We start from the raw sequence: 13,869 nt of genomic DNA, 5'->3' as shown, positions 1-13,869 counted from the left end.
TAATTATCGCCTTTTTCATTTCTAGAATACAGCGTTTCAAACGGTTAGTCGCCAAACTTTTCCACCAATATAAAAGTCATGGAAAAATTGGAAAAAGACGGCTTCAAGATCGTGAAGAATTCGGGAAAAAGACGACACAAAAATCTTGCGACGAAAAATAAACATCGTGTGTGCGCTTCAAGAGTAATTATCGTCCTTTCTATTTCCAGAATACAGCGTTTCGAAAGGTTTGGCGATTCCGGTCGCGAAGCTTAATTTCCTATTTCCTGTCCTAATTCCTATTTTATCTTTATTGGAAAAATTCATGGAAAGTCATAGAAAAATTGGAAAAAGGTCGACGCCAAGATCGTGAAGAATTGGGTAAAAAAGATAAAAATCTCGCGACGTACAATGAACATTGTGTATGCGCGTCAAGAGTAATTATCGTCTTTTTCATTTCCAGAATACAGCGTTTGAAAAGGTTAGGCGATTCCGATCGCGAATTTCAATTTCCTTTTTCCTTTTTCCTGTCCCCTTATCTCCATTGGTGGTGCGAAACGAAATCCTAGATTCGGTGTGAACGATCGATGACGTAATTGACCGGTCAAAGCAGCATCGTCCATAGCAATCGGACCGGAAATGATGCAACGGCACGGCAACGACCATCGCGCGGTGCGGAACGAATCGACGCGAAATATGATGCACGAGTTGAGGAACGAGAGCAGAGACGACTATAGGCACGCGATGTCCGAGAAGAGAATCTGTTGGACAACAGAATCGATCGGGAAGCAATTAAAATCCGGATCTTGACCGTTGGCACGTGATATTTGATTAACCAGGGAATAATATCCGCTTCGAGAAGCGTTTCCTTGTAGAATATGCGAAAACGAAACACACACGCGAGGCTAATGGTTTTCGGAGATCCGTTGAAAGGTTGATGATGGAAGCCGTGAGGAAATTCCCTTTGAATGGGATTAGCGAATTCTTGGGGTACATGATCGTTCAAATCACCGGGTCTCGGATACGAATAACGAATTATAAGAGTACATAACGAATTATACAGTCATTTATATCGCTATTCGCTTTTTATTGTCCCACTTTTACTGTCCAGTCGCGTAGAATCGGCCGATTTTGTTCCGACGTTGATCCTGAATTGTCGATACTTGCCGCTTTCATATTGTTTATGTTTTAATTATTGAAATTATAAAGATGTGTGTGTGTGTGTGCTTCCATTATAAATTATTCAATAAATTTCTTTATTCGAGCACGTATTATTATAAATAAACTACGGATTTTATGCATTCATGACAAAAATGAGTACATAGGTGTAATTCAAAACATTAAAAGGATTAAAAGACTTGAACAGTGTGAAATACTATTTTGACCATATCAAAATTATTAGTGAACAAAATCAATTTTTACATAGCTCCTGTGTAGATTGCAATTTATGTATAAAAATTTTATTTTGCATAAAGGTTCGCAAGTCTACAGTTACAAAAATAGTGAAAAGTCGAAATAAATTCAGTCTTGTAATTTTTATAAAACAATATATAAACGACACGAGGACGAGGAATTAGAACTAGAACAATTGTTGAATGAAAATTCTTGTCAAACACAGAAACTTGCTGAGGAACTTGTATCTCAACAACCAATTTTCGTTCGTTTGAAGAAGCTTGGAAACGTAAGTAACTTTTCCTTTGCGAAAATGTTCTCCGCGGCTTTGTTAAGAAGTTATTCCCGAAAAACACGGACCAATCGCAGTGTTGATTCGAACAAAATTTTCATTGCATAATGCGGAACAGTGTTCGCTATAGCGAATATTCTACACGATCGTTTCAGTGCCGTTTAGGCTAACCTCCGCTTCCGTTCGCAATCATTCCATCTTAATCTGTCGTGCGTTTCACGCCTCCTGCACCCTTCTGCCCCCTTCTGGCCCCCTCCGTCTCCCCACCGTGTCTTCCGCGCAATTACGTATTTCAATAGTAATTGACGAAGAACGTCACGTCACCGACCGGTGTTCCCCTTTCTCATCGGCGCGTTGACGAACGATGAATCGCGTCGTACGCGATTCAAGTGTCCTTCTATTGGCGAGTGTATCCTATTATCGCACAATTATCCCCTCCGAGCATAATCGATCGCCTAGTATCGCTCATGCGACTCATTCTCGCTGATAAATACCGAGAATGTCATTAACTCGCAAACCTTGCTCGTGATTCCTAAACAAGTCTTGCACAAATCATTTCGACTGAATCATATACGGTACCGAGTAGCTGAAAACACAGTAGATAATCAAATTATTAGAGCCAAATCGGGAGGACTGTATTTGTACAAGATGTTACTAGTACAAAATCACATTTGTTTAAAATGATTTTAATCGTCTCGAGGGAAACCGTCTCGAGTCAATTCAAACCATAAAAGAGAATTCACCGAAGAAGCTAAACGTATGTTTTATCTTTAATTTTTAAGTATGTACCTTCTTTGGCGTTTGAAAAATGTTTTCAACACTGGGACGAACATTAGCGACGGCGTATCGCCGTAGATAGGACCTATTTTAAGGCGACGAGATCAATTTTGATGAATAAATATAAGTAGTTTTTGTTTTAATCACAATTAAAAGAGAAGAAGCAGAAGAAGCAGAACGCTACATGTATTAGGTTGTTCCAAAAGTTTCTCTCGGAATGTGTTCCTTAATCACACCTAAGCAAGTGAGTGAAATATTGTGGAAAAATTTATTTTCCCTTACATTTAAACATTTAATAGTTATTACCTTTTGAAAATTGTATGTTATTATATAGAAATTATTTTATTTTCTTACAGACGCAATTCAATTAAATCTTGAAAATGGTCCGAATCAGTGACCGAAACGTCGATTATTTGAAAATTAGCAAAATTGCTTAGTTAATTTTTGTTTTTTTGTATTTAACGATCGAACCGTAGCGCCGATATAAATACGAACAATGCGATAATTTTTATGTTAATGTTTTAGCTTTTGGGACAATATTTATTTAGCAATATTAAAGGGACACATTCCGGAAGAAACTTTTGGGACAACCTAATATAAGTATGTACCTTCTTTGGCGTCTGAAAAATGTTTTCAACACTGGCATCCGCGCATCACGCGACAAAAGAAATTTTGATGAATAAATAAGTAATTTTTGTTTGAATAACAAAGAGTTTGGGTACTTTGTTGCATAACGTACGTCGGATGAAATGAACGAATGAATTGTTTAACCCCAAGAGCAATCGAACGTGCAATGATTAGCCCACTCGAATTCGGGGAAGTCCGCAACGAAAAAATTTGCACGATAAAACAGCGTAGCGGTGCACGAAAACTTGCCGCTCGGCCTTGAGATAGAGAGCGGCTCTCTCGGCCGCGATAATCAGGGCCGAAGAGTGACCGAGAACTTACAAACTGCCTGTCTCGTGGCTCGTGGCTGAGGTCTACCCGGGAAGTCCCGTGGCTGACGAAGCCCCCAACACGACGTACAATATTACAGCCCGCCGCGACGCCGCGACGCTCGAACCGGTGCTGTGTCGTCGAGACACTCGCGAGACTCGCAACCGAGAGTGGTTCAGCCATAGGATCCCGAAAATTTAGTGAAACCATTCGGACAACCTGGAGAAACCTGGCGAAACTATTCAGACAACTTGAAGAAACCTGGAAACCGAGGATCAACTAGAAACGTTGCAGATCTCCCCCTTCGGCGAATTTTGATTTCAGCAATTTTATGGTTGCTGTTTTAGTGGACGTTTCTGAAGTCCCTGTTGAATTGGACGGTGAGCTGAAATCGGTATTGCATCAACAATAGTGCAGCTGTGAGAGATTTGTAGTTGCACTTCAGTGTGGAAAATTGTTGAAGTGGTAAAGAATACTTTGGCGTGGAGTATAGTGGAACTGTTTTGAGGTAGCTCGAGCTTCAAGATGGAGAGGACGTTCATCCGGATATGAAGGAATCGCTGTTGGACTTGATTCTTCTGATTTCAAATAGTTGTACTTTGAATTTCAAGATTAAGGATACTGGGAGAAGTAGATGTCGCTTCTCTCCTCCCCTAGTTAAACAATCGCTAGACCAGTATCGCTAGAGTGTACACGAGGAAACTGTGGTTCCCCGATCTACGTTACAAGATTCACGTGAAAGCGTTCATTGCCGGCCAGTGAAATCACCAGAAACTGGAGAGAAGGACGTTCCCTCTCCAGGAGCATATAACGAGAAAGAAACTTGGCGAAACGAGGAATTGTTTCGCACAAATGATCGAGCCTGTAAAGGCTAATGAAGAAGAAGAAAGCAGGTCCTCGAGGTGAGAACAAAGGCAGTCTCTCTTGCCGTTGAGACAAAGGAGATCTAGATAGATCACGTTGAACAGCGGAGGTGTTTCTATAATCGATCGAAGAACACGTGACAGCAAGAAGTCTGAAGAGGAGCGAGTCGAAATTAATATTGTGGAGGACCGAAGGTCGAGAGAAGATCGAGGACGTTTAGGTGAGTCATTATTAAATGAAATTATATAACAAAATTATTAAGTAATCATGTTCGCCTCGCAATGTACACTGGTATTCGTCCGATTTCTCCAGTTTGAACGATTCTATGAATTTGTTCCAGCGTGTCGAACCCGTGCGGCAGCTATCTTGGACCACCGGCGAACCGGAAGTGACAATCATCGTCGCGTGGATAATCCGCAAACCCATGCAACGGTACAAACGATCGAATCCACCGAGAAAAACTGAAGGAAAAACAGTTACTCACGCGGCGTGGAAGAAGAAATTTGGTCAGCGATCGAAACGATCGATCTTCCCCCGAAGAAAAAACCGGGTGCAGAGGCTGCGAGAAACGACTGGCGACTGTTGCGAACTCGGAGGCTGCATGAAATAGATCTCGAAGCGTTGCATAAGTCGATTCCAGCTGGTTTTGTGTTACCAGGACGATTCTAGAATTACGCGAACCAAAAGACACGCGATATCGGCGACAACGATTCTTTTTTTTTACGCTTTCAGTCGTATCTGTCGATAATCGGGAAGCTCTGGTTCCGTTCGACCGGAACAAAATAGTTGGGTCCTTGTAGTTCAGCTTCTGGTATTGTTATAGCAGCGATTAAAAGGGTCAGCGTTTTTGTTGGGCATCTTGAATAAGTTTGCCACCACTGTGAGACAAATATGACGTTGGCAATATCGCAGTTTATTTAAGGATAGTCAAATTAATTTTATACACTTCGCTATTTAACACTTTACCTACCGAGAAATATTAAAAGGCAGTTTGGAAATGTACTTTTATATTAATTACAATGAATGAATTATTAGGATTGCCGAAACGAAGTTATTCGATTAGTGAGAGTGACTTGATTTCCAATCCAAATTTTTGTAGCTATTGAAGGACCCACTAAAAAATCTTTACCTGCAGGCTTTCAAAAATTGTGGAACAACTGTCGGTAACGTGTTAAGATCGTAGTACATAGAGATCGCGAAGCTTTATTGCACATGTCCAGTGATAAGATTGATAAGATTGATAAAATGGGTGCTGGGCTCGGTGATGTTGAGAGGATCCGTGGAGATGGCCTAAGTTTGAAGCTTCCGTCGAATGATCGGATTTTGGAAGTGGTCGGCGACGGATGTAGCATAATTTTACCTGGAAACTCGGGTACAGTGCGTGTGATTGGAGATGGATGTAGATTGAGGATCGATTCGAACGTTGGAGATATTGAATACGTTGGAGATGGAGGCAGAGTGCTCCTGGGTTCAAAATCCTCGGAGCGCAAAGTGAAATATGTTGGCGATGGGGGCAAAGTGTCCGTCGATGGCGACAAGAGAAGATCTAAGAAGGTCGATCATGTTGCGAAGGGGAAAATTGGTAAAAATGGAGATGATGGTTCAAAGGAAAAAATGAAAGGATCCTGTAAGACTGCTGAAGAAGAGGATAATCATTTGAATATGAAAGAGGAAGCAAAATCTGCTGGGAGAAAAAAGGAAGGAAAGCTGGTGAAAATTGTTACCGTGCTGCATTGCGACCAGAGAGTTGTTAGCAGATGGTTTGTGGATCCTGGATCGGTAGTTAGATCCCTTGATGGGAAGTTTGTGAAGGTTGAAAGCAAGAGGAAGGAGAAATCGAAGGGAGATAGGTAAAGGAAGGATTTTTTGGTTGTTTGGAGACGAGATTCTTGCCGAAATTAGAAGAATTAGAATAGGATACACTTGTCCCAATCAACCCGTTCACTGCCACGCTAATAGAATGTTCATCATTCAAGAACACGCCGTTTGTTATGAACACAATGTATATAATCTTAATGATTATTTTTCAAATAATTTATTTCGATAATGCCCAAGCAGCCTGATTTTAACATTAAAATTAGCACAACGGGAAATGCAGGATTTAAACCTATGTTTTCAAAGTGTTATAACTCGCATAAAAAACAATTTTATTGAAATTGTTTTCATAAAAACAACAATATGAAAATTAATTTTATAGAAAATTTAATATTACTTAAAAATATAAAGCTGTGCATTCGTTGACACTTCGTTCGGCCCATACTTCGTTGGATAATAAGAAATAATGCGAAAATTGCGGTTTGACATCCTGAAATAAAAGCCAAATAATTTAATAAAAATTTGAATAAAGTCAAATATATCAAAAGCATAATTAAATAGAGCGTAAAACAAGCTTTAGGTAAATATTTATTGGTATAAAATTGCAATTAAAACAAAGGAGAAAAAATCCTGCATTTCTTCCAATTTACAACCTATTAATTTATTTCAGCAGTATTTGTTGCGTCTTGTATTTACGTATTCGCTATGTACGTTATTTGTATTATTTATTCGTAGGCGATGTAATTAATGTGATGTTTCGTGTTCCGCGTCGATCCTGATCTACAAGGGCGACAGTATTCCGTCGACTATGACGTCGATCGTAAGTTCCTGCGACAAAGCCTTGTAGAGGACTGACCTCGCGCAGAGAATAATGAATTCTATTTAAATAAAGAATCATCGAACAATGAATTCGATTGAAATGAAGAAGCGATCGTGAAATTCTACTCTTGTTCCGTGACAACGTCCTTCGCTATTTCCTTTCCCACATACGTCTAACAATTATTTAGTAAAAATCGCGAAAAGAACAAGATATCAGTCCTCGACTGAGAGACAATAAATATAACGATAAAATTGTGGATTTAAGTGTCCCGTAAATGCCCAAAGAAAATCGGTCTTGTTAGATACAATGCAGTTTCTAAATAATAAAAACCAAGAGACAATCGTAATAGAGAGCCGCCACTAGTCAAGGATAGAATGTAAATCGAAAAAGATTTAATGTATTTTTAAGTGCGCGGAAGAATTACTTGTAGAAGAATGCCAGTCGATTAGGAAAATAATTGTTACGGTCGCAAACTGTGCAAGCTGTTATCTACAATGGAACATAATGACACAGTATTTTTCATCGATTTCACAAAACAATGAAGATTTTCATTGGGCAATCGCGTTTCCTGGAACTCGGTGATGTTTCGTGACCGTTCGTAGTTCGTAGACTAAAAATGGAATCCTGTGCTCATCACTTGGCTCCGTGGAAACGGTGTTTGATCGATACGCGACGCATGATCGCATAAATCATCGATGGATTCGTTCGGTTCGCGAATAATCGCGCGACTACATCGTCGAATCGAACTAGACAATAGCGAAGACAAGAAGTTATTAAAAATTCGAGATGCAGTGTATAAAGATTGTCTTTATCAAAATTTGTGAAACCAGATCCCATACATAGAATCAAATTAAAAAAATATATAAAAAAACTTTTTAAAAACCACGCTTATATTAAAATGCACTAGAAAGGAGAAAATAATCTTTTTAGACATTAGTCACTATAAATAAAAGCGAGGAGCGCTGAACTATATTGACGTAATCTTCGTGGGCGCTCCACGCTCTTATTTATACCCATTAATGTCTAAAACAATTATTTTCTTCTTACTAGTGCATTTTAATATAAGCGTGGTTTTTAAAAAGTTTTTTTTATATATTTTTTATTTTCAACATTGTAGTCTTTTTTAAATGGATTGCAAGATATAGTAATACTGGTATGAAATAAAAGATATAGAAACACAAGATATGGAAATACGCGGGAAAGAATGAGGGGATGAGTCCGAGAGACGACGTCTCTTGATAGAATCCGAAATGATCCAAAATGGAACTGAATGAGCGGAACACCACACTGACTGAGCTCCTTCGGTGCGAAATGGGTCAGTGGAGTGGGGATGAGTCGGAGTGGGAACACGTAGTGGAGTAGGGAGCGCTGGCGCGCGGAGTGGGGATCGCTGAACGCGATGTACTACCGAGTGTCGCGCGACGAAGTGTGACGGTTAATATTAAAAAATTTTTCTCCTACACACACAGTTTTTTAAAAAATTTGTTTTTTAATATTGCATTGTCATCCAGTTCTGAGCTATGTTTAAAGTTTCAAGTCTCTAGCTCATCGAGAAGTGATTTAAAATTCGATTACAAGATTTGACGCATACAACGACAACGACAATTCTAATATAAGTGTGGTAAAATAGGAATTGCATCGATTAAACAAGATACACAATGCGAGATAATTTTGTCTCTGTCGTGGTCTGACCAGGAGAAAAACATGTTCGAGTCACGAAGTCGATTATGTCACTGGGTGGGCTCTATTGTGTGCGCGAAGATGAGCGATGCTATCTGTCGCGTCCGATCGCAGAAAACACGTGTCCAGTGTAAATTACACTCTACAACCAGGCCTCCTTTCACGTTTCTCTCATTGAGCACAATACTTACACATTCGAACGTTCCGATAAACGAAATCCGAATCGCGCCAGAGAACTTGAAAAAAGTTGAATAGCACTTGGAATTTCCGTCGAGACTGTTCAGACGCGAACGAACTGAACCAAGAACGATATATTGAAAAAGCTGTTCTTGTTTTTTACTAGCTCACGAGTTTCTGCGTGGAAATCGTTCTGATAAAATACAGAACCACGTCAAACCTTGATAACAATTTTAGTAAAATCATTTTAAATAAACTCAGGAATCACCTCTTTCGAAGAAGTACAACTTTTTGCGAGACACTCGGTATATCGGAATAAAAACCGTACCCACCGGAATTCCCCTAATGGTCGATCAAATACGTGGCAGAAAGCGAATCGATACGGATAAGAGCAAACAAGATAAATCCAAACCTGTGAAAGGGGACAATAATTTCGACGATTTCCTCGAGCTCTTCTGCAATATTCTCGTACAATGTCACTTTAATTACGCGAACGTGACGTTGCAGGTGGCAAACTGCAAGATCAGGAATGTTCGACGCTTTTAAAGAGACTCGGGACGATCGATCGGATTCTTATCTTATCGAGCACGAGCCAATGTCAAGTACGAAATTTCGGAGAAACCTTCTGTGTATTCTCATCCGGTCGAGGGACGCTTAATTAATATGTATAGTCGGGCGAATTGTGCACAGGATGTTCCTTCATTAACGCGCCACCGCCGCCATTTATTTCGCTAACAGTCTGTACCGGTTGTGATGTTTCGTAATGTAAATTCAACTTATGCTCTTCCTAGAAAATTGCGAATTTAAAAAAATTCGTAAAGAAAGTTCAGGGTGTCCTGAATGCTCCTATATACATTTTTTGTAATGTAATAATCTTTATGCAAAATAAAAATTGCTTGCACCAATTGCAAGTGACTGGAGCCACGTAAACAGTTAATTCTTACTTGAAAAATAGATTAGCACTCTTAAATCATTGTAACCTTTCTACCGTTTTAAACTGCATCCACTCATTTTTGCCATAAATGCATAAAAAATCCGCAGTATAGTACATCATAATATAAATACATATTGTTTAGTATATTCCAGCCTCACGGCTAAGAAATATCGTTTAAACGAATTTCCTCGTTTCCCTTCATCTGGTTTGAACAAAACAGAAATTGATCATTCATCATTTGGTCATTTGGAAGCAACTTTTAGTCGACGGAAAGGTTAGTCTGCTTTGCGATGGAGGTCAACCATTTCGAGGATCGTTACAAAAGATCTCTCGCTGCACATGGAAATTCAGTTCCCTTCGTTAAACATGCCGTCCGCGCGAATTCGAAGAGCGAGAATTCCGGCGGGCCACTCTTCTTCCACTGTTTTTCCCCGGGCAAACGAGTGCCTCGAATCGCGAGCCAGAAAACTTGTTCGAGGACGCACGGAGGATTCGGGGCGAGGATGTTTGAATGCCTTCGGTCGTTACGCGTGATTCTTTCGTTTTATACAGGGCGCTCCAAAGTTGATTAATCAGAAATAACAGAAGGGACAGTGATCCTGGAGATCCTCAGGCAGCTAGATCGCGACTTTACTGTATTACTAAATTTATAAAAATAAGAAATCAGACTTAACAGAAAGGACAGTGATCGTGGAGATCCTCAGGGAGCTAAATCACAACTATACTGTATAGCTAAATTTATAAAAATAGGAAATCAGAGATATTAGGTTGTAAAGAAAGAAATGCAGGATTTTTGTTCCTTTGTTTGAAGTGCAATTTTATACCAATAAATATTTACCTCAATTTAATGGGTTATGTATATGTCATTTTAAAGCTTGTTTTACGCTCTATTTAATTATGCTTTTTGATATTTAATTTTATTCAAATTTTTATTAAATTGTTTGGCTGTCGTAGCCAGCGCGAAACTTCTAATACCAGCGCTGCACTGTGCATTCCTTGACACTTTCTTCGCCCCATACTTCGTTGATCCGAAGTGAGATAGAACACTTCGGCCTAGTTTGAACTTTGAACTCATAAAAAAAAATAATGCGAAAATCGCGTTTTCACATCCTGAAATAAAAGCCAAATAATTTAATAAAAATTTAACTCATTAAGGTAAATATTTACTGGTATAAAATTGCAATTAAAACAAAGGAACAAAAATCCTACATTTCTTTTTTTACAACCTAATAACAAAAGGGAAAATGATCGTGGAGATCCTCAGACTTTACTGTAGATGGAGAAGGTAGAGTGGGGACAGAAGTCTTGTCCCTGGGGCCTTCTTGTCATTTGACTATAGTATGTAATTGTAACTGTCTACAGGTATGGAAGCAATAATTATTGTCAAAGGACTTTCACAATCAATAACAAATCAAACTACAATTCTTCTACTTGTCTCTAAAAACTTCACACCAAATGACAGACCCATTGCACGATTAACACTAAACCTATCATCACCGATCAAAACGACCGGTTCCAGATTTTTATTTTACGATTATTGATATAATAAAAATAATTTCATAAGAAATGATTGTATAGGTATCTTTAGTGGAGCACATATTACAATAGGAGCTGCACAAAGTCTAAATAAAATCAGTATTGTCATTTTTATAAGGGAACATGTACCAATTACATACTTTTAAGGCTCGGTAGGTTTAGTGTTAAGTCTACGTCTATGGGGGCGACGATAGGCGTCGCAATGGGGACAGGGGCGTCGAAAAGAGCGTCGGAAAGAATCGTTCGACGGGGAAAGTCCATCGATGCGCGAGCAGATGCAATTAACGAAATACAGTCGGAACGAATAGAGTGCTTTGAGCGTTCGAACCCCGACCGACCGCGAAGCGTCGGTTAATGAGGCCACGTGCACCTCTAGCGCACAGACAATGCTGACTAGGTATACAGGGTGGTCCAAACGGTTGTAAATATTGATCCGAAGCGAGCCGTGTTTCGCTCGGAAATCCCGTAGGTAGGCCGTAGGCATTTATTCGAAGAGACTAGAATACGACTCGTACTATTCCTTTTTTCCGTTAAGACAACCCACCGGGACCGCTGTTAACCAAACTTTCCGACGTTATTTACCAATAACTCACCCGTATAGTAATCTTACTACAACGAGTACCGACACATGCCGAGGTCGGACTACAGTGAGCAACCCTGGTACAGATACTGGAATATATTATCGGATCCTGAAGAATTTCACCGCAATGCGGGCGGAAAGAGATGAATAGGCCTGCCCGATACACGCTCCGTGTTAAACTCTATATCGTCTACAGGAAACTTCAGTTTTGGGAGCCTTTTTCAAGCTGAGAAACGTTACTACAAATTTTTAGTTTAGATTAGCGAAAAGATTGAATTTTTACTTCAACCTTGTACGGTTTATAGATTGTGTCGAAATAAAGTAGTTAGTATTTCCAACGAAAGCGTTGTTCCAAAGAAAAAAATCGAAATTTAACACATTACCGACCGGTGATTATTGCATAATTTTGAAAAAACTATTCCTTCAATAATGACAGCAATTTTCATTGTGAACTAACAAGTCACCCACAATAACGTCATCTAACACTTTCATTTAAAATTGTACTGTAAAAGAAAATTTCTATACTTTCTTTTGGTACATCACAATTACTGAAAATTCTATTCTCTCTATTCTTCTCTCTCGAAACTCTACTACAGGATATTTCAAAAATTAAATGGTTGTGTTTGACAGAGAAAGAGTTGAAGAAACAAATCGCGCACTTAAGAAAAAGTTTAAAATTAATTCGTTAAAATCAGCACGAGAAAACAGACAAATTATGCTGCCTACAGGGTGATTCAAAAGTACCATGAAAGAATTTGAATAGAAATAACAATCAATAGCAAGATCCTCACCGTAAGTACGAAATAATTAAACAAAACTGTTTGAAGTGTCTTACAATGGTGATCGTCTACAGGACAATTCAGAAGTTGTCTTTCGAATGAACGCACCTCCCTCGAATAAGAGCACCGTCAAACAAAATATACTCTTATAAGGTCTCGATTGCGGGTAATTATGGCGCGTCTCAATTGAGAAAGGGTCGGGGATCGAGGGTACAGGTTACCGGCTAGTTAAATCGCATTAGAAGCGGGTGCCGAGGCGGAGAGAAGTTCGCGATGGAAGCCTTTTATGCAATTTCGTGCGAGTCCCTGCACGAAGACGAAACCAAATAAGGTATCCGGTGCGTGGAGTGCGAAAACGAGGAACAGGAGACGCGACCCTGTTGCGTGATCCATTAATTCCCTTTATTTCCAACTTCAACCACCATTCGGGCTAATTAATTAGCAGGCAAACGGAAATTTCTGTTCTTCGTAACAGGTATCCAGGACAGAAGGTCCTGTCACGAACTTATACAATCATCTGATGGAACACAAAATGCTCACAGGATCTCACAATCGGAACAATCGACACTCATCGTCAGATTTGATTCGGTGTTGCTTCCGCGTCTCTTAATTGAACGGGAATTTTTTAGAGTTTCCCTTCGAGCCTCGACTAATTACGCGGGGAATTCTTCGTTGCGAAAGGTGCTGTCAGCTAATTACTCCGGATTTGATCGTCCGATAATTGTTAGGCAAATCGAGTGCTAGAATGGACTTGTGTGCTCGTGTGTTTCATCGTTCTGCCATGCTAGCGTGGCGCGGCGAGTGTACCGGTCGTAACGAAAATAGATTAACTGGGACGATGTTTCCGTACAAGCGAATTAGTTTATGTTTTCGGCGATGCCAACGGGGTTGTTCGTCGGAACGAAACTGTTGAACATGGCTGGAGGAATGTTCAATTTCCGAGAAACTTCCGCGTCGACATCATCGATTCCTTTCCATCGAAAATTCGGCAAAAAAGATTTTTTTAAAGGCAAAGATAAATAACAATTATACGACATTTACTATTTTCTTGATTCCAGCCAAATTCACTGGAAGATTTTCGTGTACTCAAAATTCGATTCATTGAATAAAAGCAGAATATTTTGAAGCTTTGATATACAGTTCGTATTAGCGAAAAATATATTTTTCAAATTCTAAATGATTCGAAATAAAACACTTCGCACTCCCAATTATTTAACAAAAGGGAAAATATCTTATTCGTTAAAATTCATTGCTTGAATAATAAAAATTGGGCTCTATTCCACCTTAATAAAACACTTTGCACTCCCA

At 39.4% G+C, this 13,869-nt stretch overlaps 2 protein-coding genes across 5 annotated transcripts in view; one reads left to right on the top strand and one right to left on the bottom strand.

Moving 5' to 3' along the window:
* Positions 1 to 13,869, bottom strand: part of Corn (microtubule-binding protein cornetto) — a 45,939-nt gene that overhangs the window by 7,898 nt on the left and 24,172 nt on the right. Inside the window, exon 1 of one of the 4 annotated variants that reach the window (XM_076427612.1) lies at positions 4,725 to 4,853. The exons of the other annotated variants lie outside the window; for them this stretch is intronic. The gene's annotated coding sequence lies outside the window, so the exon portion shown is untranslated. Of the gene's footprint in view, positions 1 to 4,724; positions 4,854 to 13,869 lie in introns of those variants that run through there. 4 annotated transcript variants of the gene reach the window in all.
* Positions 3,467 to 6,982, top strand: LOC143210613 (uncharacterized). Its single transcript, XM_076427625.1, has 2 exons — positions 3,467 to 4,460; positions 4,581 to 6,982. The coding sequence occupies exon 2, from the start codon at positions 5,453 to 5,455 to the stop codon at positions 6,092 to 6,094; it is 642 nt and encodes a 213-aa protein (XP_076283740.1). The 5' UTR covers positions 3,467 to 4,460; positions 4,581 to 5,452; the 3' UTR covers positions 6,095 to 6,982.

Source organism: Lasioglossum baleicum, chromosome 7 (genome assembly GCF_051020765.1).
Source record: "Lasioglossum baleicum chromosome 7, iyLasBale1, whole genome shotgun sequence".
Taxonomy (NCBI): domain Eukaryota; kingdom Metazoa; phylum Arthropoda; class Insecta; order Hymenoptera; family Halictidae; genus Lasioglossum; species Lasioglossum baleicum.
Note: the sequence above shows the minus strand (reverse complement) of the source record. Positions and strands in the feature narration are given on the sequence as shown.